This window comes from Scylla paramamosain, chromosome 24 (assembly GCF_035594125.1).
Source record: "Scylla paramamosain isolate STU-SP2022 chromosome 24, ASM3559412v1, whole genome shotgun sequence".
NCBI classification, from domain to species: Eukaryota; Metazoa; Arthropoda; class Malacostraca; order Decapoda; family Portunidae; genus Scylla; species Scylla paramamosain.
Window position 1 is genome coordinate 4,010,057 of NC_087174.1, and position 27,038 is coordinate 4,037,094.

A 27,038-nucleotide genomic window follows, 5' to 3' on the forward strand; every position below is an offset into this window, starting at 1 on the left:
GATAATAAAACCGGGCCCTTTGAGCCTCTGAACGCTATTGTGGGTGGATGCGAGTCTGCTGTAGCGACGCGATTTTGTTTGCTGCTCGGGTTGGTGGCTGGTTTGTTTGGATTTAGGAGTCTATGGACGTCTCTGCCATTTGCGCCAAAGAAACATTGTAAACTGAGGGCTGGGAGTCGGTCCTTTTTGCTTTATGCACAGTCACGTGGCAATGAAGGAGTGAGAGACGACTATATGTAACACCGGCGCCCCAGAGGAGCACAAATGTAGGAAACAGACACCCAGGGAGAGCGTGTGCGCTGAGAAAACGGGAGATATATGAGCGACTCTGGCTGGCGGTGGACCCGAGCCTCTCAGTACACGGGGGGGAGACAAAACTTGATTAATGTCATGCAATAGTTCACTGTCTAGTCAAAGTGAGACGTTCAGGACTTCGCGATGACCTCAATGGAGTACGACGTGGAAACCATGAGCGGTCTGATGCCGGTGAGTGGAGAATGTGGAGTGTGTGGAATGTGTGGCGGCGGGTCCAGAGGAGAGTGCGGCGCCTCCATCTTGTGCTGGCACCCTCCCCCCCTATCCCACGACTCCCCTTGTTGGCCTCATCGTAACAGGCGTATATCCCTATTTTACCCCTTTGTTTATCACATGTGAAGACTCACACAGCACGAAATATGCCAAGTTTAGTGACAGCCCTTCTGAGAGGCCCTGTAGGGAGGCTCTCACACAGGGGTGTGCCTGGTCGCCGGGTGGAGGGGCTGAGGGTGGCAGGCCAGACCTGTGGCAGGGTTCTCAATCTGACCCAGTAAAGGAATCTGTTTCCCTTCTTAATAAGTCTACCAGTTGTGTGTTGTTAGTGCTATTGTATGTGCAGCTCAGCTTGATGGGGATGAAATATTGAAGTGTTTTTATCATAAACATTGAAGTTCACAGTAATTATGTATGAAAAGATTATATGATGATGCTAGTACAGTAAATATTGTATTTATTTTCATTTGATGTTAAAAGTTAAAATGATAACTAGCATCTAATTAACATATAAGTGTTGTAGTAATTGTGATTTAGAAAGTTAGCATACAAAGATTTTGTAACCAGAAATGGGTAAATGTGTATTTAGACCCAGAGAATCCCAAGTAGAGTAACACTGACAAAGGGAGGATGTAGTAAACAGCACATGTTGAAATGTGACATGATGAATTGTGAAGTGTATGGTGTAATTATACCATTCACACAATTTGGCTTTGAAAATACAGCAAGGCAGTCATCCACTTAGGTTTGTTTCCTCAGTAAGTGGCCATGCAAAGTGATCAGTTGCTTTCCTTTGTTTTCTTACCTCTGCTATTAATGTTTCTTTTATTACTTCGTGTTCAATTTCTCTTGTTCTGATTTACAAATGGAAGTTAAAGAAATATGCATAGATTTTCTGTTGCTTCTTTATGATCATTCCAGAATTCTACTACCAACATCATTGAATTAGAATTAGGAAGTTGTTGTTTATTGTTAATAAGACAAGAGCTGAAAGTTATGCGGTAATATATGAAATAAAGGTACTTGTATTGGTATAGAATAGGATTGGCATTAAAAAAAAAATATCCTATAAACAAAATTCAGGGTAAGTTTTGTGGGGGAGTTAAAATTTTTGGGTTGTTATTAAACACGTTTTAATAATTTAACATAAGAAAATTTTACTTTATATTGATAAATGAGGTTTATCCTATAATTATATTATATTATATTATATATATATATATATATTTGGTCTTTGTAAAATTTAAATACCTTTCTCACCACATTCAACCCACAACCTGCTTAAACACCACCACACTCAACCTTGCCAATCAACCTCTTAAATCTCACCAATATTTTACCTCTGAATAGCATTTAGATAATTTTCTAGATTTAACATTGTATATGGAAGCCTCAGATAATGACTATTTCTTTTGATGTTCCAGCAAATTCTGGCTCTGACTGCACCTCCTGGAAACCGGGATCTCAACAAGCAGCAGAGTGGAGGGTCTGGAACATCTAATAAGGAGGGCCTGGCTGCTCATCCATATTTCCGACGGCCAGGCCGAGGCCACAACCATGACTCCTGTGATGCCTGTGGGGAAGGTGGCGATCTGATCTGCTGTGATGTGTGCCCTGCCTCCTTCCATCTCATGTGCCAGTAGGTGTACATGATATGTCTTTAAAAAAGAAAGTGTTCTATTCCATGCCTACTTATATTACATACTGTGATATAGATATGAAAAATGTTATTCATGGTACTGGAAAGATTAATGTGGTGAAAGAAAATATTTCAGTTGTTATAGTTGTCAAGAAGACTCTCCAGGACAGTGCTTGGTTGTGAATACTGACATGATTCTGAAGGAAGGACAGATTAGATGATATTGCCCTGGAGGCCTCCTTGAGTAAGGCATCCAGGATAATGATGAGAATGGTATACAGTGAAATTAATTGTAATTAATCTTGAAATATATTTTTGAGGAGCTGGTGCTTTATTTATTGCTAATTGCTTATTCATTTATGTATGTATCATTATTATTTATTATTTATTTATCCCGTTTTACCTCCAGTGACCCGCCGCTGGATGAAGAGGAGATACCCATTGGGCGTTGGGCGTGTCATCAGTGCAGGGTCTCAGGGGTGAGTATGGCCATGCTGGTGACAGCTGTAGGGATCTTATTACTTTTTGTTGTAAGATTGTGTGTAACATGTACTATCCTAATTTAGTACTAAGAATTACTAGGAAGTTATGTTACATTTTATAAAATGCCTCTATCAACATGAAAGCCACTAATATAAAACAAACTAGAACTGAAGGGAAGAAAACGAATGTATGGCTAAGGAAACCATAGATATTTAAACAAAACCTGTTGTGTTATTTATCTGACTTATAGGATTATCTCTTTCATGGCCAAGATGCGTCTTTGTAACCGACGAGCCTTATCTTTGCAGCCTGATGATGACAGAACCTCAGTGTCCAGTGGCAAGTCCAACAAAAGTGCCAAGGGCATCAAGAGGAAAGAAAAAGAGGATGACAAGCCAACACACTCTGCTCTTGCCAAATCTGAGACCAATGACAAGAGAGTTTGCTCAGGTGGGAGGGAATTTGAGGTGTCTGATTCCCCTCTGCTCACCTTGGTCAAAGCTGCTGCAGCCATCAACCCAACACAGTTTGCTTTGCCACCAGAGATGCTGCTGCCCTCCAGCTTTCCAGGAGAAGCCAAGTGTAAGTGCTCAAAGAACATAAGTATTCCACACTGCTCAGTAATTTTAACTCATGAAAAATAGGTCACCTGTCGTTGTTAGATGATGTGAATGGTGACTTTTCCTTGACTGTGAAGTTAACAATGCATGCCATTTAACTAACATACTATAAAAAAAAAATAAGACTTACTTGTCTTTCAGCAGTGTCTAAAGGTAATGGCAACAGGAAAGGATCCCAGAAGAAGAAAGCATATGAACTGGACAATGGACTGGTGCCATTGCCTGCCAAACTGTGTTTCCAATGTAACAAGTGAGTTAGATTGGTCTTTGTAAACCAACTTTGGCAATGTCTTTCTTGCATCAAAAACTAAATGAATTAAATACTTAAGAAAAACATTGAAACCTTGTTTTAGATAAATCATAAAACATAAAAATTATAAAATCAGACATGCTGTGCTACTGAATTATAAAGACAAAAGCTAATCCATGCCTGTCCCCGGTGCAGGAGTTGCCGGATAGGTCCTCTCATCCCATGTGACTACTGCCAGTTGTTCTTCCACCTGGACTGCCTGGACCCACCCCTCACCACGCCCCCCATGAACAAGTGGATGTGCCCTAACCATCCAGAACACTTTGTGGTGAGATGTTGACACTATTTGTGTCTCTCCATATATTTCATTTGTCTGTTATATTTTTGATGCCTTCATCCTTCCAAGATTAACTAAGAAAATTAGACCTCCAGTCATTCATTTCCTTTATACACTTTTTACATCTTGTGCAAATCATTGTTTTGAAACCCTTTACATCCACTCAGTATTAAGTTGTTTGTGTGTACACAGTCCTCAATTTCTTGTCATACTTAAATATATTTTTTATTCATCAATCTTCAAATGTTTTGTCAATGGGGCTAAGGGTGTGAATGGTGTGTGTACTAGTGTGTGGTGTGCTGTCTGGGCCACCCTGTGTAGAATTGCAGGCCTGGTTTATAAATATATATAGAATATTCTGTTCCATTTTTAAACCATCCAACCACTCATTGATTCCTCAACATACACCTTTTATTAGCATTGCTGTCAGTAACTTTGTTCTGTTTCTTGTCCCATATCACCTTCAACCTTATTACTAAAACCCTTGTATATTTCTGCCTCCAGGACTCTACTTTGCTAACATCCCATAGTCTAACAGAGAGAGTCAAGCTGTGGGATAAATTCACTGTTCCAGTTGACCAGGACTCCATACGCCTCAAGTTCTTCCAGCAGGTGCACAGAAAAAATCCACCCTTCCGGTACAAAGTGCGGCGTGCCCTCAGATCCAGGATACGAGTGAGTGCTGGCCACTGAGGCAGTGTTGCTTGACCATAATGTGTTGAACTGACTTTTATCTTTGAGAAGGTTCATGGATACAGTTTGAAGCTTAAGCCTAAAGGATTTCATCATTTTGTCTTTGCTAAAATGGTATAGTTACAAATTTTATATTCATGATGTATTTAACTTATTTCTAGTCTGCCAGTTGTGAATTCAATTGAGATTACAATTTGAGACATCCTCCCACAGGTGCCACAAGCCGTCAAAGACCAATACGCAGATCCCCCTGACTTGCTGCCTCGGCATGGGCCACCACAGTACCTCCTGCCTCCCCCATCCCCATGCGACTTTGAGGCCTCCACTGCCACCACTGTACCTGCCATCACCACTGCCAGCAAGGAGAGGCCTGCTACCACCACCACCACTGCCACCACCACCACGGCTGCCACCACCAATGCCTGCAGCCTCCGGTTTAATCAGAGACTGGAAGTGAAGGAGGAGCCAGGAGCCATATCATTGCCAATGGAGGAAGGGAAGGATGGTTCTGAGGTGGAGGTGAAATCTGAAGACAAGAGAAATGATACTGAGAGGAAAAATGCAACCAAAGAGGAAATTGACGAGGTGCTTTACCTATTTCTCTTTTTTTCTTTCTCCTCGTGAAACAGATAAGAAAATTTTTATCATAATTACTGTTATCAAATTACTGTATTGATTTTCCTTTTTTATTATGATTTTTAGATAATGTAATCTGAAAAGTGACAATTTTCATGAATGTTTCATCAATTTTCAGTGGTTGGCTGGCCTGTTATGCTTACAAGCAAGCATAGTGAAGCACATGGCCCGCAGCACCTCTGGGAGCCTCAGTAAAACTCAAGACCGCCCTAAAGAGCTCAATGGACCCACTCCACTGGGGAGCGGCAGCGGTGGCAGCATGGGGAGTGATGTTGCCCCATCCCTAGAGCGGCCAGGCTGCATGAATGGTGACCTTACTGCCCATGAACTGATTACAGGCAAGCATAACCGCTTTACCACTGACCCACGGCGGCAACAGACACCTGTGAACAGTGGCTTCCAGGCCCCGGCACCCTACCTGCCTGCCAAGAAAGGCATTCTCAAAAACCAGAAGGGAAAGTAAGTGTCTTCAAGGCATCTGAGGAAGAAGAGATCAGTATTTGTTATTCTTGTAAACGTAACTCAGCTCTGCATACAATTAAAAGATACGAAAAGGAGTGGGTGTACTCATTGGTTAATGCATTTTCTTTCCCAGGGGGATTGCTACTCCAGGGATAAAGGCTCCCAGACAAAGAAAACAGACAGCATCAGAAATTCTGTCAGAGACGTTAACATCACTGGCCTCTTCTCTGCAAAACTCCATTACTGGCAAGCAGGGTGTGTACTGCTTTTCTTTGCTGCTCTTAGCCATTAACTTACCTCTCCACACTGTCTGGCAGGAAACATTTCACTTATCAAACATTATCATTGAAACAGATTAAAAGTATTGGTATGACCTAGCATCTGCATTCCCCCAGAGGTGTCCCTGGGGCAGCTGGAGCGCTCGGTGGTGGATGTCTTGGCCTGGCAGCGGTTAGAGGAACTATTATGTCCCCCCCGCCCCTCAACGCCCCCTGTGGTAACTAAACCCTTGCCTGCACGTGCCCTTGTATGCCCTCTCATCCAAGACTCACATCTGCAGGACTGGGCTGTTAAGACCCCAGCCCCCTCCTATTGCACTGAGCCTGTGCCGATGACCTACAGGATACTGAGAGTTGGAAAAGGTAAGACACCACATAAAACTTTGGTGTGTGTGTGTGTGTGTGTGTGTGTGTGTGTGTGTGTGTGTGTGTGTGTGTGTGTGTGTGTGTGTGTGTGTGTGTGTGAAGATCAGGTATATTAATATCTTTATTGTTTTCCTTTTAAGTAATTTAAGGATTTATTTTTGGAAATTCAATTGTGTTCATAGAGTTTGCATGTGCTAGGGCAAGATATTTAGCTAATCTGTCAAGAGCATGTAAAGAATTATTACTTTTCAGAGTTAAGTTTTTAGTACAACATTTACTATATAGTTTGTTTCATTACAGGGAGCCATAACCACCTAGACTTGAGTAAATATGGTCACTGTAACTACATATCCCAAGAGCATGCAGCAATATTCTTTGATGAGGTAAGTAAAGACTTGGATGGCCAAGGGGCTGGGGTATTGAACAGGCTTGCAGGGATGGCATCTCTTGAGAGAGGAAATTTAGGATCCACACAATATTGTTTATGAGTAGGTAGATCTCCCTAGACTAAGGTAACAGATAATTAAACCATAAAAAATAGAAGAAAATTGATATTAAAATTATGTATCAATCAAAATAGTGTCTTAATTTTATTAAAAGTGAAATATGATTATTATCTCTGCTGCACTCCTGAGAACTCAAAAAAATATTTTACATGTGTACAGTGATTCTTTAAGTTTTTTAAATTGAAAATTTTTTTTTCACATTTTTTAACACAGGTCCAGACTTGTACAAAAAAAAATATATATAAAAAAAGTTCTCCTAATCCTTAGAGGCAGTGCTGACCTTGACCCAGTGTCTGTTTAGATTAAAAGCTTAACTTTTAGTACCACAGCATAAATTTAATTTTATTGTAGGAACCAATAGAGAATTATATAAATTCCACAATGACATTTCATGTAAGGAGGGGTTAAAATTATCTCTCCATAATGGTTTTGTTTATATTTACTCTGATTAAGAAATGGTGAGCATACGTTTGGAAATTCTCTGTAGTAGTAGTAAGTGGGTTAAAATCTTATTTAGTTGAGTGACACTGACAGACAGGATGGAAGAGAGTTGAGAGCTGTAAGATTGCCCTTCCCTTCAGAACACAGGCCACTACGAGCTGCTCAACTACAGCTGCCATGGCACACGGGTGGACACTGTGCTGTACCAGTATGACCCCAGTGAACGGACCATCAGCCAGGCACCCCCGCCCCCTCTGCTGCAGCAAGTCAGGGCTATAATTAACCAGAGGACTGGCCACCGGACAGAGCAGCCACATCAAGAGGCCATGACAGATACTCCTGGCCAGGTAAATGTTTGTGGTCTCATGAAAAATAGTGCTGGAAAATCCATGTGCTTATTATTTAATTGATTTAATTGATTGATTTGCTTACTAATTATTGAGTTACTATTTATTATGCTTGTATGTGCAAAGTCATTTTAAAAGTGTATGTGTGGGGCTCCTCCTCTTCACATTGTCTTTTTCCTATATTTTCTTTGATATCCACAACTCTACATAGTTCTGCCAGCCTGAACTGGCCTGGTAGATAGTCGAGCTTTTTTTATTTTTATAGCAAAGCAGTTAAGACTGAGTATTGTGATTAATGTAATTACAATTTTATATTGAAAGTGACAATTTTCATAATTTATTTGACAGTCCCTCACGCGGTGTAACTGTAAGCGAGGCAAAGCGAAGGTGGGAGCCGCATCCCGGGCTGCCCCTCCAGCAGGCACAGGTGGCTGGGAGGGCGGTGCAGTGCTTCATCATGGCTCTCACCTGGGGTTTGGGTGAGTACTCTTCATGAATCATGGTCTTTTGGATCACTTTCAAATATTAGTGTTCTTTTCAGTCTTTCTACTATTTCTGTTCGTATATCTTAACATTTGTAAAGTTATCATATATATATATATATATATATATATATATATATGTTGAAAGCAGAATGTTGAATTGTCACACTAATATTTCATCAGCATGCTTTTGTTGTTGCAATTTGCTGTTCTTGTTCATAATGGCCTGATAAAGAAGTGTTTAAAAGCAAAGTGTCACATGTTTGAACCACTCATCACTGCTGGAAATCTCTTCCTTCCACCCATCCTCAGCTGGGAATCATCATAGTGACACATGAAATAAAATTGTACCAGTCATATATTTCAACCACCATAATAATTTCTCTTTGCCCCAGCTAGAATCGTACAAACCTAAATATAAAAACCATATTAACCAAAGCAAAAACAAAACAACCACCCTCATAATACAGGTGTACCTCCTACCTCTGGTAAACACAATTATATTTCACCTTACTCCTTTTGACTTCAGCATGAGTCAAAAGGAATAAATAAAAGATTTATAAAGCATGAGTCAAAAGTAATAAATAAAAAACCCAAATAAAAAGAAAAATATAATACAAAACAAGAAAGCCAACACATCCACTAATCCAATACATAGACATTTCCTACCTTTGGTAATTACCATAATCTTACCTGTGGCAAGTGAGGAGAGTGGTCTGATTCCTCAACCTGCACGGTGGTGTTACCCCCTGGAACACTGCCCCGCCTATCACAGCACTCACCTGTGTGTACCCACACACACGCACACACACAGTCACTTATACCCTCATATCTTATCCTCCTGCCTTCTCACCAATGCACTGGTACATCCCATACACAAACCCTGCCTTCCTGGCCAAATGACTTGTCTTCCACACCCCCTGCTGATACCCACACCACCACCCTGGCAGTGCAGGACTGGACAGGGAGTTAGGAACGCAAGACACACTGACCAGTCCCAGGATCAGACCCACTCTGTTTTGCCCTCACATGCGCCGAATACATTGGTTTGCATGGGTTATTTTACTCCTGACTGAAACAGTCTCAAACACAGACATATCACATCTCAGTACACCACTTTGAATCCTTGTTACTTTCATGTCACAAAATACATGGATGACTTGCATGGTTATTCTGGAAGAGTTACCTGAGGGTGTTATTAATATAAAGATGTTTTCCTGAGGATAATTTAAGGTGTATTGCAGGTGCCTCCAGTTTGTGTTTAGCATCATGGAGGAGGCTAGTAAAGCAGACTGGGTGAACACAACCATCAAGACTTATGAAAAATTCTTCAAGCAAGAGGAGGAAGAGGCTCAGCAGGAAGAGGAAACAAAGGTGAAAGAAGAGGTGGAAGAAGAGGAGGAGGATGAAGATGAGGAGGAAGAGAAACCTAAAAAGGATAAAGCTGCAAAGTCATGAGATTAATCTAAAGTTAACTTGACAATAATAATGAATTTGTAGCATTTCCAGATTGTTTCTAGAGATGGTTATTGAGAAGTGTTTAAGGTTTATAATTTATACATGAAAGCATAAAATAAAAAAATAAGCATGGCATTTGATAGATACAAATCTTAGATTTTGAAGACCCGAGAAATGGATATCTTCCAAGGAAGTGTAAATAAAGCTACTGATGATGTAAAGAACTTTACCTTGTAAAAGACAATGCTCATATTTTATTACAGGTGATGACCAAACAGGACCACATAAAGTTGGAAGTAAAGGGCATTCGTTTTTAACAGAATCTCTAAAACTGATGTGTTCACGTACAATGTTACTAACCCAGTGCAAATGCCAACTCCAAGGGAGGAGTGTTTGGTGCAGCTGAGTGACTCGCAGGCAGCAGTGCCCCACCGGAGTATTAGGGGTGGCACCTGGTGAGTACTGTGGGAAAATTTCTGCACAAATACAGCAGAGCCACGCTGTAAGGACGGAGGGTCTCCTGGCCACAGGAGGCAGTGTTGCCGTTTCTTACTGTTGACCACCAGATTTTTCTTCTGGTGGCATCTTTAACAGCATTTTGTTATAAGTATCTTTGTAATTTTATCCAGTTTCTTGTATAAGAGATGATGTTGGTACATGGTTGTAGCTTATATTTTGTGTACCAAGAAGCTTCTGTGTTATCTACAGCTCTCAATATTGAACAATCTATATGTATTTTTAGTGCTAATATATTATGTAGCAAATAATGTAAATAGTGAACTTTAATGAATGTCCTTATAAACTGACAAGTATTGTACATAATGTACAAATTTAATGATGTTATTTTATATAAAGTAAATTGTACATGAGGAGTCCTATCTTCCCTGTGTTGCCTGGCCAGCCAACCCTCACCTCTCCTCCTCTAACACAGGCCATCTGTGTGGCCTGTTGTGTACATAGCCAAGTTAAAGCTCATACTCATTAATGCAGGACCTCTACACTCATCTTCCAGCCAACATCTCCTTAGTAATCTAGCAATCTTGTAAATGTTCTGAAAATTTAGTTTTTGTCAAAATATTTTATTATTTTAGCCAAGAATGCATCATTATACAGTCATTGGTTTGTATAATTGTACTCTTAGATATGAGTGTGATTTGGGGATGTTTTTATAAAACAAGCTCGTGTTTAGACTGCCATACTCTAAAATTGTGTAAAATTCTTGGATAGATGAAAATATGGTATCTTTCTTTTCTTTAGCAACTCACTAACTAGCAAATGCTTTTGTATTTTTTGGGTTAATCATTGGAGCTAGGAAGGTGTTTGAATGTTGCTCGATGTGTTGTTGGCAGTCTGGGAACAGAGTATGTACCTGATGCTTTGGTCGTGCTGTGCGTGTCGCAAAACCATGTTTTATCCTTGTGAAGGAACTCTTTCCACAAAATTCATATTATCTTGCATATCCCTTTCAGACACTTGACCTTAGTTTGCACAGAGGCTCAGAAAGGGTAAAAAACATTCAAAATGAAAATCTTAGCAAGATTGTGTACATTTTGAGATTTGAAGCCCATCCTGCATCCCTTGCCTCCTTGACCATCCACAGCCTCCTGAACCACCTCTGGTACTGGCTGGAATGCTGTCATTCATTGCCACCACTAATAAGTAATGCCATTTTGAGTATAAAGATAACTGCAGTCCACTTTCAAGAAATTCATAAAATACAGTAAAGGATGGCCTGACAAGATGAGTCATGTCACTCACATAGAGTACCACAGTGCAGTTCCTAAATGTTGGTTATGTTTGTCACTGCCCTCCGTACAAAATCATCTTTTATACTGTTGCTTTAGCCATTCTGTGCTGTCTGCAGTATTTTTTTTTTTTTTTTCAACACTACCTTTAAATATGTACAAATCAAGTAGGAATTTGTAACAGTAGATCTATAAAAGTTTATTTATCCATGTTTATTAATGGTGCAATACTTTTCGTAGTGTAGGCAGTGTGTGGGCAGCAGTTGTGGGGTAAAAGTTGGATTTTGTTGCTACACATGAACAAGGCTGCCTTGTGATCCTCTACTTAAATATTTTATTTATGACAAAGGAAGAAGACTTTCTGAAATATTCAGTAATACTTATTAGTTAATATGTAAAAAAGTTTTGAATTTTAAATTCAATAGAAAACAGAAATGCACTAAAAGCAATACATGTAGTATACTGCCCTGTTGTATGAAATACAACAATTTCAAACATGATTAACACCCTGTTACCTCCCACTGAAAAGATAAAATTTTACATAAAATACATAATGAAAACAACCTGTCCTGGTAAGGCGGCATAAAATTATATTGGCAAGAGACAGTGTGCTGCATTGCCTTTGTGCACTCAGGTGAAATCAGTGGAGATTTATTTAAAAAACTTTCTTGTGGATAATTTTCCTCTTTTTTTTCCATCTCTCAAATCGGTAAATCCCTTTTTAACGTAGCTATGTTCTGAAAATCCATCACTTTAAGTAAAACTGCTTGAAGTGGAGGAACTCTTTCCCTCTACAGTGTATTAGAAGCACAATACTTGTTACTCCAGCACATGCATTAACTCTTATATTACGGGAGTACACACATTTACCACTGAAGATAATCTTTAAAAACTTTTCCATAGTTTTCTGTTACGTAATATGAGATGAATTTAAGAGTAAATAAATTTACTGTCCATATTGATGATTGAATTAATACTGAATTAATTTGGTTCATTGAATTGATTTAACTACTCAGCAGGCTCTCGCCTCTATATCAACTAATCGTTTACTCTTGTTTTAGCAGAGGTATAATTTACATAGTTGAACTTTGCTTTCTTGAAGCAAGAAAAATCAACAACAGCATTTTTAACATATTTAAGTTTTCATGATGAAAATACTAGTTACAAACAAACATTTGCTTGATAGTTGTAGAGCTAACACTTTCAAATGTAAAGTTAAAAGGTAACACAATTCAAAATTGTAACAAAATTGCTCAATAGGAGGGTAGCACACTCACTGAGGCAGGAAGGGCTTTTTACATTTAAAGTGCAAGATAAAATCATTACACAGTTGGTTTCTTATCAAGAACAACCATTCTTCCTTACTCCATAGATGTCCCTCTTGATCCAACACTCTTCACTCTTTCCATCCATCAGACAACCTCACACCTCACATCAAATCCAGTATCTTTGTCAGTTCTGTTCTTCCATTCACTCTCCTGTATGTGCAGATGTAGTTTACTGTAAATTCAAATGAATTCAGAATTCACTGGCCAAAGGTGTTATTCCGACACACACACACACACACACACACACAAACACACTAAAGAAAAACCAAGCAACATTAGATCTATGCAAACTGAGATAGTGTAAATTGAGGTCAAGTCAGTGTCTGTATAGGGAGGCTGTGTCCTGTATTATCTGTACTTCAGTTACTGTTTATAAGCTTGATTACATATGTCAAGTTGGCTGGACCATGAAATATTTACACCTGTAAGAAACTAAACAGTCTGAGTTGAATAAATTATCATACTTGTAACAGAGTACAAGATGTGTTGAAATATATAGAAAGTTTATTGGAAGATTATATTGAAATTCAGTGACTTACAAAAGCATTTCCTTGTTTGTATAAAGCCATTGTGTGGACCAAGTTTTTTGATGTCTGAGTTTTTAATTAATATTTCCTCAGTCAAGTATTTTTGGACTTCAGCATACCCAAAAATTCTGTAGCATTTGCACCTTGAGTAAAAAGGACCTAATTTCTATAGAAACAAGTTGATTGAGAAGGGCTTTGTGATAGATTATTCTGGGCATTGTAGTTTTGAAATGGGAAGTCAGCTGTAATGTTTGGTTTTAGATCCCTTGTTTGTTATCGCCTGATCCTATTAGTACTTATTTGACTCAACTCATTAAGCTTGTGTGCATACAGTTTTTCCATTCAATTTTTTCCCATTGTTTTATTTATTATTTTCATCTTGAAATTTTTGTATATCTTAATTTATTTATTTATCTTTTTATTTATTTTTTTATTTATTTATTTATTATTTTTTTATAGAGCTAAAAATTAATTTGTATCTGAGTGCAATCTTGCCTCTTATAAACCCTCCATGGTGGTTCTTTTCTTTGCTTAATAATTTATAAGGCGCTAGTTTCAGAGGAAAAATTCTCCATCAGTGTTGAGGGAAGCCAATGCTTCTAAACACTTAATCTGATGACTATTTTTCTATTAGTTAACAAGTTACTGTAAGCCTGATATATTTATGTATAATTCTGCATTTTTTACACATCATATATGCAATGTAACTTTATGTATAGTAACAGTCTCATTCCTTAAAGTCACAGTAGTGGTATGAGTTTTGTAAATCATGTTTTTAAGAAATGTAAAACACACACACACACACACACACACACTTCCTGTGAACCACAACTAGGTAAATACACATCCACCCATCCACCCACTTGTGCACACACACACACACACACACACACACACACACACACACACACACACAAGTTTTGTTAATTATTTTGTACGTAAGATTCATTATTTTTGTATTGGCTGATAGTTTAAGCTTTCATAATGTATAAACAAGAATAGGAAGAGAAAACCTCAAAAACAAGGGGTATAAATTCAATCTTTCCCAGATATTAATAATAAGAAATTACATCATTAACACTTTCTGTGTATTTTTAAGTTTCACATCTTATTCCTCACTTCATGAAGGCTGAATAAAATTCCTTTCCTGAAAAATGACAATCTAGATGCATTTCTTCACAGTTGCAACTTGTAGAATCAAAACGTGTACTGTGTGTTATGTGGGTTTAAAGAATTTGACTGGTACTTTTCATCACATTCATTTGAGATTCATTTTCATCATGATGTACACAGTCACATTTCCTTGCCATACCACAGTTATAGCTCTAATTTCCCTCTCTCAGATGTGTAGGGCCACAGGTGTGTGCCATTCCCTGTGCTGGTGCCGTGTCTTGTTAGTCTCAGTGAACAGTGGCAGATCCAGGTATTCATAGAGGGTGAGGCGCTGTGACAAAATTTTGAATTGATGCTCACTTAAGAAATTTAGGAATGTCTCCCGCAGTACTTAATGAACACTGTAGGTGAAATGTGAGAGTAAGAGGAAGAGATCTAACTCAGGAGTTCCCCTCTCCATGTACCCTCTTGGATCCACCACTGGTGATCGTTCCCCTTGTCCTCTGCCCACCACTGCCTCCACCCATGGCGGATATGAGTCTTCCAGTGCAGGGTAGTTTCCTAGTTTTGTTGTGAGAGAGAAGAACACTTGAATCAATGTACATTTAGGAAAAATGTACAAAAATGAAATTGTGCCATGCTCCCACAGCTGAAATCTACAGATGTCTTAGTTTTTACCCCAAAAAATTTCAAAAAGCATACTTGTATGTTTTAAATGTAGTGAGAAAATAAGGGAAGGGCACATTTTGTCTCATTTGCTGATATTTCTCATGCACTCAACTCAGTTTGCAGTCTTTGCTCTATCCCTCATCTCTTTTTTCACATATAAGATTTTTTTCCTTAAAGATTGATGTCTGAATTTTTAATACTGTTAATAAATTTACTCCTTAATTAGAATTTAATTCATGAGGACAAACTAAGTTTGCTAAATTCTGTCTATGAATGAAAAGTTGCAAATAAAGTTTGTGGACCAAAGGCAGAGGCATACAGTTTTGTCATTCTTTGGGCACTGAAACATAACAACGGTGAGTCAAATTCCAGTTTTTCTTCACTTAGGGGAAAATTAAACAGCAGTGGGATGCAAAGAAAAGAAACTAACCCAGAATCTGATGTCTTTATGGTCATGTAGCTACTAGCTTTTTCCTTGAATTAATAAGTGGCAAGGCTAGATTTTGCTGGAGTTAAGTATTGTCTACATATCTTGTGCCATTTGATGATTGGAAACTGGGTGTTTTGTGAAGACTTGAGACAAGCGAGGTGGACTGGTGATGAGTACAATTTGGTTGTGGATAGTCTTAGCCATGTAATCAATCATAGCCAGCAAAATGTTGCAGCAGTCATATTTAAAACTTATGGGAATGTGTTTCCCATGAGCCTCACCCCTTGACTGGGCATTCAGGGTACCAGAAAATAACATTCAGTCTGTTTGTAGCTTACTGGCGGTGGGTTTTCATGTAGGCATCCGTGGTTTGAGGCAGTGGCTGGTGTGATCATTGGCACTGGACCAATGTTGGGGTATTAATGTCAAAACCATCCATAAGCATCAACTATTGTGGTTTTTAAAAGTGATACTTGTTAGTTGAATCTAATGTATGTCATAGTGACTCTTTCCTCAATTGTTTTCATGAAGTGGTCAGCTACTTTTATGTGATTTCCTGGTATGCTTTTCCCTCTTGGTAAAAACAGGAGTGTTGATGATTTAGAATTATATATATGGACAGAAACTGCCTCATAAGCTAAGGAATACATGTATGTTATTTTTTATTTTATTTTTGATGGAAAAGAGTCTGCAGTTTATAATCATACAAATAGAAATCTTACATTTGTAATTACTGATAGTTAAAATAGTATTTGGGGATATCCATCATGATTTCTAAAAGGAAATGTAATTAAGAATAGGAACTTTAAGATGTAGTATTCACTAGTAAAAATTACCTGTGTTATTTCTTCAATTAGGGTCATAGTAGTCACTCACTTAAGTTGTTAACTGTCCAAGCAGAATGATTAATTACATCCCCAAGTAGGCCATGTTTTAAAATGGCTGTACTGTCAATATTATGGTTCATACTTTTATTCACTTACCAAAGACTTGGCTGACTATTTACATTAATGCCAGCAGTGATGCAGTTACCTGTACATGATATGATTTCCAACTTTGGAAATAAAATTGATAATTAGGATTCATTCCATTCAGGATGTTTACACAGCAACACTTGGTGGTGCTAGTTGACATTGCTGCCGAGAAAAAGTAGTGCAGGATGGGCTGGCTGCAAGCTAAGCTACAAAGAAATACCAAGCTAAGGAGTGAGCACTTAGAACAGTGACCAGACTGTGTGTAGTCTAGAACAAAATATGAGGCTTTTTTTTATTGTTAATTTTCTTCAATGTGCAAGGGTTGTGAAGTGGAAAGAATGCTTTGTGCCTTTCTTCTTATTTCCAGGCTTTTATTATGTTAGGATTCTAAAGTCTGTAGGTCATTGGGATATTTTCATTCTCTTCTTTAAAACAAGGTACAAATTTGAACTGCAGTATAAACCTGTGTAACTTTTTATAAGAAAAAGATTGCACTAAACTTCTGTTCAGCTTACATTCAAGACAATAATTGTTAATCTTTTAACAAGGGTAAAGACTTAACTTCTTACATTTAGATATTTATATAAAATCTCTTCATACATAGACCACTCATCTGGAAATTTTACCTTTTGTCAAGTTATGTAAGGCTAGTAACATACACTCATCTCATCATCTGTAGTATAGTTTCTTGTTGACATTCACAGAAATAATTGCAGTTTACTAAGAAAATGAACCTCATCTTTGCACCCACCATAATACTCTTCCTTTCTTATACTTCTTTGTGTAGTCATTAATGTATCACACCAGAAGTACAAACTGGAGACCAACTACTAAGGCATGAGGGCTTCTTTATATATTTTTGGCTGCTGTCTGTGTTCTTGGTTCATTGTCACCACATGAGGATAGTAGTTGGTCCCCGGCCATTATATATTATTGATGCTGTTACAGCAACTTTTTAATGGTGTGTAACTTCAGGAATTTTTTTGTAAATCTTTTTAGAATTATTTGATTACTGAATCATTAGAAGAAATGGTATTATAGATTTTGTAAAAACTATAATCACTATTAATATTACTGAAAATGTAGTTTTATCCTCCTCCTAAAGCACTTCTTGATCTGTGGCTTGGCCGTCTTCTCGAGGCACCCCGGGTCACCAGGACATGGCAGCCTTGTCCCGGCCTGGTGTTTGTCGCTCTGACGGCTAATGTTACACTCTCATTGGCTCACCTGGGAAGTACTCCTGTCTATATCTTATTTCATTATGTTTTCAATATGCAACTGGAAGATTTGTACAATTACATTAATGGTACATGAAAAGTTTATATTGCTTTTACACTTGGCATTTCACAATGTTAACAAATACTTCTTGCTCTCACTTTTCACTTGGAGAATGTAATGCAGGCTTGCCTCTGTCTCTGGCCTCAGCCCTTGTGATGCGGGGTCAGGGCTGATACTCAGAACAGCAGTTTTCCCCCTTTTTTTCTTTTCTCCAAGTATTCTTTCTATATCTCAATTTATATATTACAGGAATATGTAATTTATTCCAAACAAAACTTGTGTTCAAAACTCTTCAAAGCAGCTGATGTTGATTATTCTTGTAAAAAAAAAGGCATTTTTTACACTAAACAGAGATGTTGGTAAAAACCTGTACAAATTTCAACATAAAAGGCCTAGAATATTTTCCCAATCAAGTTGATTGTGGCTTTTGTCTGAACCACGGAGCATAAAGCAACGTGTCAGCTATAGCGGCACCCTGTGCCATTTTGACGTAACGTAGGACATAGAAAAATTTTTTATAATTTAACATGTTGCTGTAGACTGTAGACCAGTGTCAGGATTAGCACAATACAAAATGTGATTATTTATCTAATATTTTCTTAACCCCTGCAAGACTCAACCAAATTATCAGCCTTTAAATAAGGTTACTTGCAGTCTTTACTAAACAAAATCTTGTGATAACTATTGTCCACCAGCTGCTCTGCTCTAAGCTGACATCAGAAAATACTTTGTTGTCACCACCCACCAGCTTCTAAACACTGCACTGGCTGGCTGCTGGCCACTCCTGACCATCCACTGTCTTGAAGTCCTGTGCAATGCAAGCACAGGTCACTGGTCAGAACATGGCTGGGATGGAATGGGAGGTAATTTTGTTGCTCTGCAAAAGTAGTAATTGAGAAGAAGAAATTAAATTAATGAAAATGTAAGCCGTGTGCTGTAAAAAGAAGCAAAGCTTTCAATCTTGCACTGGTGCACACAAGTGATGAGACCAGTTTAGTTTATGACCAAAAGTTGGAACATGAATGCAACACTTTGTTTTTATAGAAGGATTAACATCATTAAGTTCATTCTTTTTAGACTAATTAAATTGTTCTTTAATAACTTCCTCTTCTCTTAAAAGTGACAATTCTTACTAGATAAGTGATGACCAACCACTTGGTCTCAAAAAATACTGAAGTCACTGAAGTTGTATGTTCCATCTGATTTCTTTTTCTTCTGTTGTTGTGTACTAAGTTCTTCCTTTCTGTAAATACATACACTGAGTTAGTATCAAGACTGTTGTCATTGAATAGTTTTGGGTACATTAATGTAAAAAGAAAGACATCTATTCTGAATTAATTCAATCACAGGAACCTGAGGCTGTATGTGTTCCACACTGTACATTTCAAAAGTGTCAAGAGAAGAATTTTGCTCAACTTATCTCATAATGAAAGAAAGAACAGTAAATGGTGAGCAGATGTCAGACAAAGAGATAGCTGACCATAACACAGAATGCACACAATTTAACAACACAAGTGGCTGTCAGCAAACAGGTAATGTGATATGAAGGATAAACAACAAAGCTAGCATCTTTACTTCCACAACCTGTAATCATCAACATGTTTGACAACTCTCTCTCTCTCTCTCTCTCTCTCTCTCTCTCTCTCTCTCTCTCTCTCTCTCTCTCTCTCTCTTGTAAGGAAATACACAAAAAAGAATACAAATTTTCAAAGGCTGTGATTATGGTGTTTGTTTATTTCTAGCCTCTAATCAGACAAGTCCCTCAAGTTGTCACACTCACGTCACAGAAGAAGTGGCCAGGTCCAGGAACTTCCCCACTCCTGAACGGAACACTTTGGGTTTTCCATCATCCTTGAGTTTGGGTCTCTTTTGATTCTTCAGCTCCTCCTCCTCAGCCTTCCTCTTTTCAGCCTCAACACGCCTCTCCTCCTCCAGCTGTTGAGGAGGGAAATAACCACATATAGTACACACACAGGAATTTTTCCTTTCCAGCAAGCACTCTTCACCTCAGCATCACATCTCTCCTGCTTTATTCATTCTCAACTTTACATTATAATTCTATTCCTCCATCCACAACAACATGGAACTAAATATTGATAATACTTGATGCAGTATACCTCCTAAAGCAATATATTCCTTTGGTAGCAGATGTATATATATTTTTTTTTCAAGTGACTAATAGTACAGTTTTCTAGCAGAGTACTACCCTGAGAAACCACACTTAGTCACAACAAATCCCTATCACTTTCACTGCCATCTCAAATTAATGATAAACAACCTACCTGTTTGTCAGCTTCCTTAAATGGATCCACAAACACAACTGCCTCCTCTATCCTGATGTCCTCAATGGGGCAGTCCTTGTTGTCTGTCTCAATGGCCTCCATGGCAGAGAGAGTGGACAGGCCACCCACCACCCGGCCAAAGATGGTGTGTTTGATGTCCAGGTGAGGGCACGACCGATATGTGATGAAGCTGTGGAAGAGTGACATCCACTTAATGTTGCTTGTTGTTACTTGTGTGCATTACTTAAGCCTCACGTCCTTCAGCAGTCATCCTAAAGCGGTCTCAACAAAACATCAACTCACAATTGACTCTTGTTGGTGTCTGGTCCTGAGTTGGCCATGGACAGCACCCCTCGCCCCTTGTGGGATAAGTTGGGACGGAACTCGTCTTTAAATGGTTTTCCCCAGATGGATTCCCCCCCATTCCCAGTGCCCTCAGGATCTCCTCCTTGGATCTGCAAGTCAAAACTTATTATAATAATCTTGAAAGTGATGGTAGTGAAGAAAGAGCATAGTCAGCTAAGTTTTCATAGTTCTAGTTGGCATTTGAATCTTCCCTATCAGTTCTGTCAATGTAATCTCTGCATGTTCCCTTCAGCACTCCATATCTTCATCACCAGCCACAAGGGAACACACGCACCATCCTCACTTTCACTCTGCCTCACCATGAAGTGCCGGATGGAGCGGTGGAACTTGGTGCCGTTGTAGTAGCCTCGGTCACACAGGCGGATGAAGTTTTCTGCGGCTTTCTGCACAGTGTCACAATACACCTCCAGGTTCAGGGTGCCCAGGTTGGTCTTAAGGGACACATAGCCTGCCAGGTGGAGGAGGAAAACATTGAGATTATTCTTCAGGGACATAAGTACTGTTACTGCATTAGAATGTATAGGACTGTGATCATACAAATATATACCACTAAAATGGCTTGAAACTTATCATATAGCATGGCTCTTCTAAATGCTGTAGATATTTAAATCCCAAGAATACAAAGTAATGACGCTGAAGCAATACAACAAGCAAACACACCTTTCTTTTTGACACGCTGGTATCTCACCACATCATCCTCCAGCACTGCCGCCACCTGGGTTGTCTCCACATCCACGGAAGTAGAGGTGAAGCTGGCTGATACCTTCCCTTGTGAGTAGTGTGCCTGTGAAGATCGGTTTATCAGAAGTGATGACAGGTCGGTGTTTTTCCTTAACAGCATCATGAATCAAGCACCAGGTATGCATGTCTCTCCCGCAACTTACCGCATTGAACTTATCAGCCACCCTCTCTCCCGGCTCATCCTTCTTCTCCTCCTCTTTGTAGGTGCGGTTAAACTCCTCCAGGATCTGCTGTGTGTCCTGAGAAACACTCTTGAGTCGCATTGAGGCATCAGTTCGTGCCTTCACTGTCTCTGTAAGGGAGAGGGGAGAAATGAGGGTGTGGGACAGTTTTTTATCTAGATGTTTACCTATCCATTGATTTCGTTGCAGCCAACTATTTCATGTTGTGCACTTCAGCATGACATAATTACACTAGGCATCATCATCATGACTCCAGTTTCTTAATCAAGCTTGACCTTCCCACTACCCTTGCTTCCCTCCCTGTCAGGCAAGTGTCAGCTGCAGCAGCACCACATGGGAAGAGACTGCCAATGGTAGAACGGCCAGACTCACCCTCATCTTCAATCTTGAGGTTGTGCTTAATATGGTGAAACTGGCTGATGTTGAATTTGGAGAGATCATCAGTGCACTGGATGATCACCAAGTCAGCACGGGTGAAGGGTTCATCGGTGAGCAGGTCACGCCAGTTGTTGACCTTGATGTTGAGCTGATCTACCGCCTGTGATGTAACAAAGCATGACAGAATATTTTTGGTGGTGAAGAATCTTATTCTAAGGAAAAGCATGTTACACTGCCTGAAGCACCAGTCACATGTGCACCTTCCCAACAACTCCTCACAACCAGTACCTCATATGAGAAAACATTTCCGGAGAGTTTATTGGCGACGATGTGTGTGGTGTTAGTGAAGGGCTTGAACAGCACTGGGCAGTGGTACTCGCCTGTGGCAGCTTTGTGGAAGGTCACCTTGATCAGCTGCTTTTCACTCAGTGGCTGGAAAGTGTCAATATAAAGTAAATTAAAATTCTGCACAAAAAATTTAGTTTTGGCAAGATCTTGATGACAGCACCAAAATAATACAAATTTTGTGAGATAATATCAATTCAGTAACAATTACATTCCTGAAACTTTAGTTGTGTTCCTTGCCAGATGTTTGCAGAGTGAAGGTTCAGTGGCAAATGAGATGTGGCTAACAAAAGGAAATATTATCTCTTATGTTTGTTATAATCTCACAATGTTCTCTATAAAGCTAATTATCTATTCATATTTATATGGTTCAAGCACTTTGAATAATTAAAAGGTCTATATTCATTACATCTGTCCAGTATTTTGTGTGCTTGTACTGCATGAATTATACCTATTACCTTGCCAGTGACTGGATTCACTTTGAACTTCTTCAGGAAGGGCAGGATGGCCTCCAGGTCATACACATTGCCCTGGGGATCAATGTACGGGTGCTTGAAGGGCTGCAGGGAGAGTACACAGTGGGTGATGGGCAGCCGGCGGAACTGAGCCTTAGCACCAGTGTGGGAGGAGGCTTTGTACCCGCCATACAAAGTCGACCACTCGGTGCTGGTCAGGTACCTGTGGGAGGAATGCTGTGGTTGTCACAAGGCATTTACATATTTCAGTGCAAATCTTGAAAAAAAAAAAAAAGAGATGCATATGTATCTATTATTATTCTAAAATCTAACCTATCCAAGCACAGCCCCATTCTTGCACTGGTGAATTTTTATGGCGAGTCTACTGTGACTTTCTGAATGATGATGCTGCTGTGAATAGCCTGACCCAACCTTAGCAATAGTCTACGTCTTAATATTTCAAACAGGTAATAAGTATCCAGTAAGTAAGGTATTTAAGTTTTCCAAGTTCCAGTGCTGGTTCACCTCTAACTCGCACCACTGCCAACTCAGACCGGACCACAAAATACCAACTAAAGGTTTGGTTTTTGAGTTTGAGCTGGAATAAATAATGGTTCAAGTTTGTAATAAATATGGTCTGAGTTTGTCCTTCAGAATGGTCCGAGTTGGTATATCAGAATGGTCCGAGTTTGGCCTAGCTCCCTGTGCTTAATACCATTCATTCACCAATAATCGGTTAACCCAAATATTTACATTTTATCCTTCTGGTGCTGTCGCTTCCCCATGGTGGCGGCTTGGGTGTTTGTGTGTGTGCGTCCGTCAGATTATTACTGCCTCCAATCCCCAGGACGACCACTCAGGCTGGCCCAAGCAAGCCCAGCCAGTCCTGCACCTTTTCTTTCACAGTTTAGTGTAGCCTTTAAAACATTACTCCGTGACGTACTCCTCACTGTATGGGTCTTCTGTTTCTTTTTCGATCCTTTTCCTTTATATCATTAATCAAGATTCAGGTATTATTATCTTTGTTCAAGATATTAAGTCTTTACACTACCAAAACACGCCACAGCGAGGAAAGTAAACAAACCGCATTCATGTTTAGGTTATTATTTTGATTGGGTATACAGTTTTACAGATCATATTTTTTTTACATCTTTATTAGCTATATTTACTTATTCTATCTCTACTTTTTTGTCTATGTATCTATTTATTTGTTTGTTAGTTTTCAAATGCGAGAAAAAAATCTACAATTTAGTTTACAAATTAATATTAAAAAAAAAAAACATCAAATATCAATATCAATAAGACAAAAACAGTAAGAAATAATTTTAGCAAATAAACAGAGGAAGTATTAGTCGGTAAAAATTTTCTGTATACTTTGAAATTTACAGACGACATGTTTTGAAGGGAACGTTTCGGCGTCTCTCCTGAAGCTTTTTTGTATTTGGAATTTATCCGCCTCCATCATGAAGCTCGTAAGGTGAGTGACCACTGTACGCGGCAAGGAAGAAAGGCAGAAGAGTTGGAAGGTGGATGGATGGACATGGGAGGTGTAAATATGTGTACTTAGTGAAATATAGCGGCCGGTATTGAGGTGTCCATGGTGAAGATTCTTGTGTTATTGATGCTTGGATATTGTAATGGAGCAACGTAATTATGAAAGCCAATTAGTTCTGGGCGTGGAGGATGATTAATTAATGGTCATTGAAAGAGAGTATGTATTTGTTGTCCTATAAATTAAATTATAGATATTTTTCGCGCCATTTCGAATTTTTGCTTTAATTCTCGTAGTATAACGTGGTCTTGTATATAATTTGAGGTCAGGTTTTGCTGTTTTATGTTGGACTTTGTGTGTTATCTTACTGTTTTGCTTGTAAGGTTTTTTGGGGAAGTATGGATGTTTACTATTACTAATACTCGTGTAAAATTGTGGTCCCGGGATGGCTGGGTCCGCGGCCTGCTGATATGAGTTGCCAGCAATGCATTTTTTATTGTTGTTACTACATTACGCGGATTTTGCACTCCTATACACCATTATGTAATCATTCCCACTGTTACGCTCTGTCAAACACTCAAGGCAAGAGATGATAATTTTTTTACGTCGCGAAAACGGTGTGTGTGTGTGTGTGTGTGTGTGTGTGTGTGTGTGTAGCTGCATCCCATCGCCAGATTGTAAGAGACAGTTAAATTATTGTATTATTTTTGGGTTATATATTACAAGTCTTTTCCTTCCACAGATTTCTTATGAAATTGAGCCACGAGACAGTCACCATTGAACTGAAGAATGGCACACAGGTCCAGGGCACCATAACAGGTGGGTGAGGTGGTGGTGGTGGTGGTGGTGGTGGTGAGCTGGGTCTTCACCTCACTGGTTGCTTTCGTGGTGAAATTATGATGTGATTTTTGTGTGTGTTTCAATGTTCGCTGTCAGTTGGTTGTGCCAGAGTTGTATTGAATGCTTTGTTTAATGTGTCTTGGGTTTGCGGTCCTATATTTTCTATTTAGTTTATTTCTTATGGTGATTTACGTATATTTTTCCCAATGCCACCATGAGGATTAAATTTTTATTACGAGCAGATAGGGAACGCAAAATAAAAACATGTGAAAGACTTGCTTGGTGAAAAAGAACAGAGAACTGTAGAAGCAAAGATAGGGATGATGAAAACGGGTTAAAATGAACAATATTTTAAGGTACAGCTATATTTTCTAATGTGGTCATACAGAAGCTAATACAATTTTCTCCCTTTGTGACCTGCTGTGGTGCTCTCGTGACCTGCCGTGGTGCTGAGAAGGTGTGGACGTGGCCATGAACACCCACCTGAAGAGTGTCAAGATGACCCTCAAGAATCACGACCCTGTGAGCTACGACACCCTCACCATCCGCGGCAACAACATCCGCTACTTCATCTTGCCGGAGTCCTTGCCCTTGGAGAACCTGCTCATCGACGACGGACCGCGGGCCAGGAAGGGACGCGCTGACCGGGGCAGGGGTGAGTGGTGGATGTGGCAGTGTGTAATGAGAAGAAGCATGGTAGTGTTTGTGTGTATTTTGTATCATCGCAAATGGTGGTGCCTGAAAAGTGAAGATAAATGAGATGGTTCAAGATGTCTATAAGTTTCTTTGATGAAGGATTTGCTATTGTGTTTATTGGAGGGATAAATGAACTCACACACTTTATGAAATGCTTGTGGTAGGCTGTAGGGAAGAAAATGTCTGGACGGATGAACATAATACTAACTTGCGCCATGACAAAGCACTCGCTATACTATGTCTGTGTATTAGTTTCTGGCCAAAAGAGAGCTGTAGCATTGTATCAGTCTTAGTAGTAGTACGAGAAGATAACTGGTATTTCTCATGGTGTGACATTGCACAGAATCCCTGTAAGTTACTCTCTTCTCAGAAACCATCGCCTCTAGTACAGCTGATAAAGAGATTCAGGGTCCAGTCCTTGCTCAGAGTAGTTTCTGAAGTTATGAGTCATGCATTCTCATAACTATAGCTGTCACCACATGATTCTTGCATTTCCATAACTTAATCACTCTTGCAGGTGTGGGTGGGCGAGGGCGAGGGCGAGGTGGCCGAGGCAGAGGTCGTGGTGGGCCGAGGGGCAGGGGGCGAGGTGGCCCTCCACGCCGCTGATTACCTCTGCTGTCTCGTTAAGGAAGAGCAACAGCAACAGCAGCAGCAACTCACCCCAGTACAAAGGGAGGAAACTGTGGAACAAAGAGGGAGTGAGGGGAAGCACCTCTCCTGTAAAAGACAAACTCCCATACCACAGATTTTCTTCTACTTTTGTCTTAATTCCTTCTTGTCTTCAGCCTGTCTGGGGAGGTTTACTTTCTTTTATATAATGTAGGTATGTACGTATGTTTGAGACAGATTTATGGTCTCTCTCTCTCTCTCTCTCTCTCTCTCTCTCTCTCTCTCTCTCTCTCTCTCTCTCTCTCTCTCGCTCTCGCTCTCTCTCTGGAAGAATTATGTGCTGTTCTTTAATCTTCAGTTGTGATTTTTTCATTGACCAAAAGTTAGGGTTTGATTTTTCTTGTACTTTTTATAACATCCCACAAGTGCAGGAGGCTCATTTGAGGAGCAGTGTATATCAGTCACATGCTATATTTCAGCATGATTAATAAATATTTCCCTTTTTTTTTTAATATGTCCTTATGCTTTTCAACCTACCTGTTTTTTTATTTACAAATTTAAAAGTTAGTATGAAGACCAGTTATGTAGTTCGTTACCAAGATTACATGGGTTACTCAATATACATATTACCAAGGGCATCTCCAAAAAGAGGAGGCAGCCAAGACAAGACAACTTTCACATTCACACTCAGTCACACCACTCTCGTAGCTCCTTGGCCCTGGACTGAGAAGAGAAAGTACTCCTGCCCTCACTTTACAGGGATCAGTCACTTATCTTGGACTGTTGTGCCTGGAACAAAGCCCCTTATGGCAAGTACTCTCCCCAACCACACCTCTTGTCTGCTTCTCCCATACTCCAAGGCTCAGTTTATTCACCCCATAACACTTTTCCTGCTTCCTTAACCCTATCTTTAATTTGTCTATACTCCATTCACCATTGTAAATCCAAGATATTTGAAACTATTTACCTCCATCTCACCATTCAGCCTTACAGTCGTCCTGCCATCTGTCTCCTTGGTGCACCTCATTACATTACTCCCTCACATTATCCTACACACCT

The 27,038-nt window shown here is 39.4% G+C and overlaps 3 protein-coding genes across 7 annotated transcripts; 2 read left to right on the forward strand and 1 right to left on the reverse strand.

Moving 5' to 3' along the window:
- Window positions 1-42: 42 nt before the first annotated feature.
- On the forward strand, window positions 43-18,177 carry LOC135112593 (PHD finger protein 12-like). Of its 4 annotated transcripts, XM_064027089.1 has the most exons (16): window positions 43-486; window positions 1,953-2,167; window positions 2,577-2,646; window positions 2,959-3,232; window positions 3,412-3,520; window positions 3,716-3,848; window positions 4,362-4,532; window positions 4,764-5,135; window positions 5,305-5,645; window positions 5,782-5,903; window positions 6,044-6,289; window positions 6,593-6,675; window positions 7,380-7,586; window positions 7,935-8,065; window positions 9,313-9,442; window positions 9,790-18,177. In XM_064027089.1, exons 1-16 carry the CDS (start codon window positions 439-441, stop codon window positions 9,841-9,843), a joined length of 2,706 nt encoding a protein of 901 aa, XP_063883159.1. In that variant the 5' UTR covers window positions 43-438; the 3' UTR covers window positions 9,844-18,177. The 4 variants fall into 4 exon arrangements, with proteins under 4 accessions (XP_063883159.1, XP_063883157.1, XP_063883158.1 ...); XM_064027087.1 differs by having other exon boundaries at window positions 9,313-18,177; XM_064027088.1 differs by having other exon boundaries at window positions 3,415-3,520; window positions 9,313-18,177.
- Window positions 16,878-23,436, reverse strand: LOC135112595 (RING-type E3 ubiquitin-protein ligase PPIL2-like). 2 transcript variants are annotated; one of them, XM_064027095.1, is made up of 12 exons: window positions 23,093-23,436; window positions 22,343-22,562; window positions 21,828-21,971; window positions 21,534-21,699; window positions 21,123-21,271; window positions 20,899-21,022; window positions 20,538-20,686; window positions 20,176-20,327; window positions 19,873-20,062; window positions 19,371-19,525; window positions 18,743-18,833; window positions 16,878-18,467 (listed from the first exon to the last, which is right to left on the reverse strand). In XM_064027095.1, exons 1-11 carry the CDS (start codon window positions 23,122-23,124, stop codon window positions 18,752-18,754), a joined length of 1,563 nt encoding a protein of 520 aa, XP_063883165.1. In that variant the 5' UTR covers window positions 23,125-23,436; the 3' UTR covers window positions 16,878-18,467; window positions 18,743-18,751. The 2 variants fall into 2 exon arrangements, with proteins under 2 accessions (XP_063883165.1, XP_063883164.1); XM_064027094.1 differs by having other exon boundaries at window positions 18,724-18,833; window positions 23,093-23,435.
- Window positions 23,437-23,680: 244 nt separating this feature from the next.
- Window positions 23,681-26,491, forward strand: LOC135112601 (probable small nuclear ribonucleoprotein Sm D1). The gene is made up of 4 exons (XM_064027101.1): window positions 23,681-23,816; window positions 24,574-24,650; window positions 25,129-25,326; window positions 25,885-26,491. Exons 1-4 carry the CDS (start codon window positions 23,803-23,805, stop codon window positions 25,974-25,976), a joined length of 381 nt encoding a protein of 126 aa, XP_063883171.1. The 5' UTR covers window positions 23,681-23,802; the 3' UTR covers window positions 25,977-26,491.
- The last annotated feature ends 547 nt before the right edge of the window (window positions 26,492-27,038 follow it).

Coding starts and splice junctions, on each gene's coding strand:
- LOC135112593 (XM_064027087.1), top strand. CDS start 439: ATGACCTCAATGGAGTACGACGTGGAAACCATGAGCGGTCTGATGCCG. Junction 2,647..2,958: donor ATCAGTGCAGGGTCTCAGGG/GTGAGTATGGCC, acceptor TTATCTTTGCAG/CCTGATGATGACAGAACCTC. Junction 6,290..6,592: donor GATACTGAGAGTTGGAAAAG/GTAAGACACCAC, acceptor GTTTCATTACAG/GGAGCCATAACCACCTAGAC.
- LOC135112595 (XM_064027095.1), bottom strand. CDS start 23,124: ATGGGGAAGCGACAGCACCAGAAGGATAAAAT. Junction 21,972..22,342: donor TGAATCCAGTCACTGGCAAG/GTAATAGGTATA, acceptor GACACTTTCCAG/CCACTGAGTGAAAAGCAGCT. Junction 21,700..21,827: donor GAAATGTTTTCTCATATGAG/GTACTGGTTGTG, acceptor GTTACATCACAG/GCGGTAGATCAGCTCAACAT.
- LOC135112601 (XM_064027101.1), top strand. Junction 24,651..25,128: donor GGTCCAGGGCACCATAACAG/GTGGGTGAGGTG, acceptor GGTGCTGAGAAG/GTGTGGACGTGGCCATGAAC. Junction 25,327..25,884: donor ACGCGCTGACCGGGGCAGGG/GTGAGTGGTGGA, acceptor TCACTCTTGCAG/GTGTGGGTGGGCGAGGGCGA.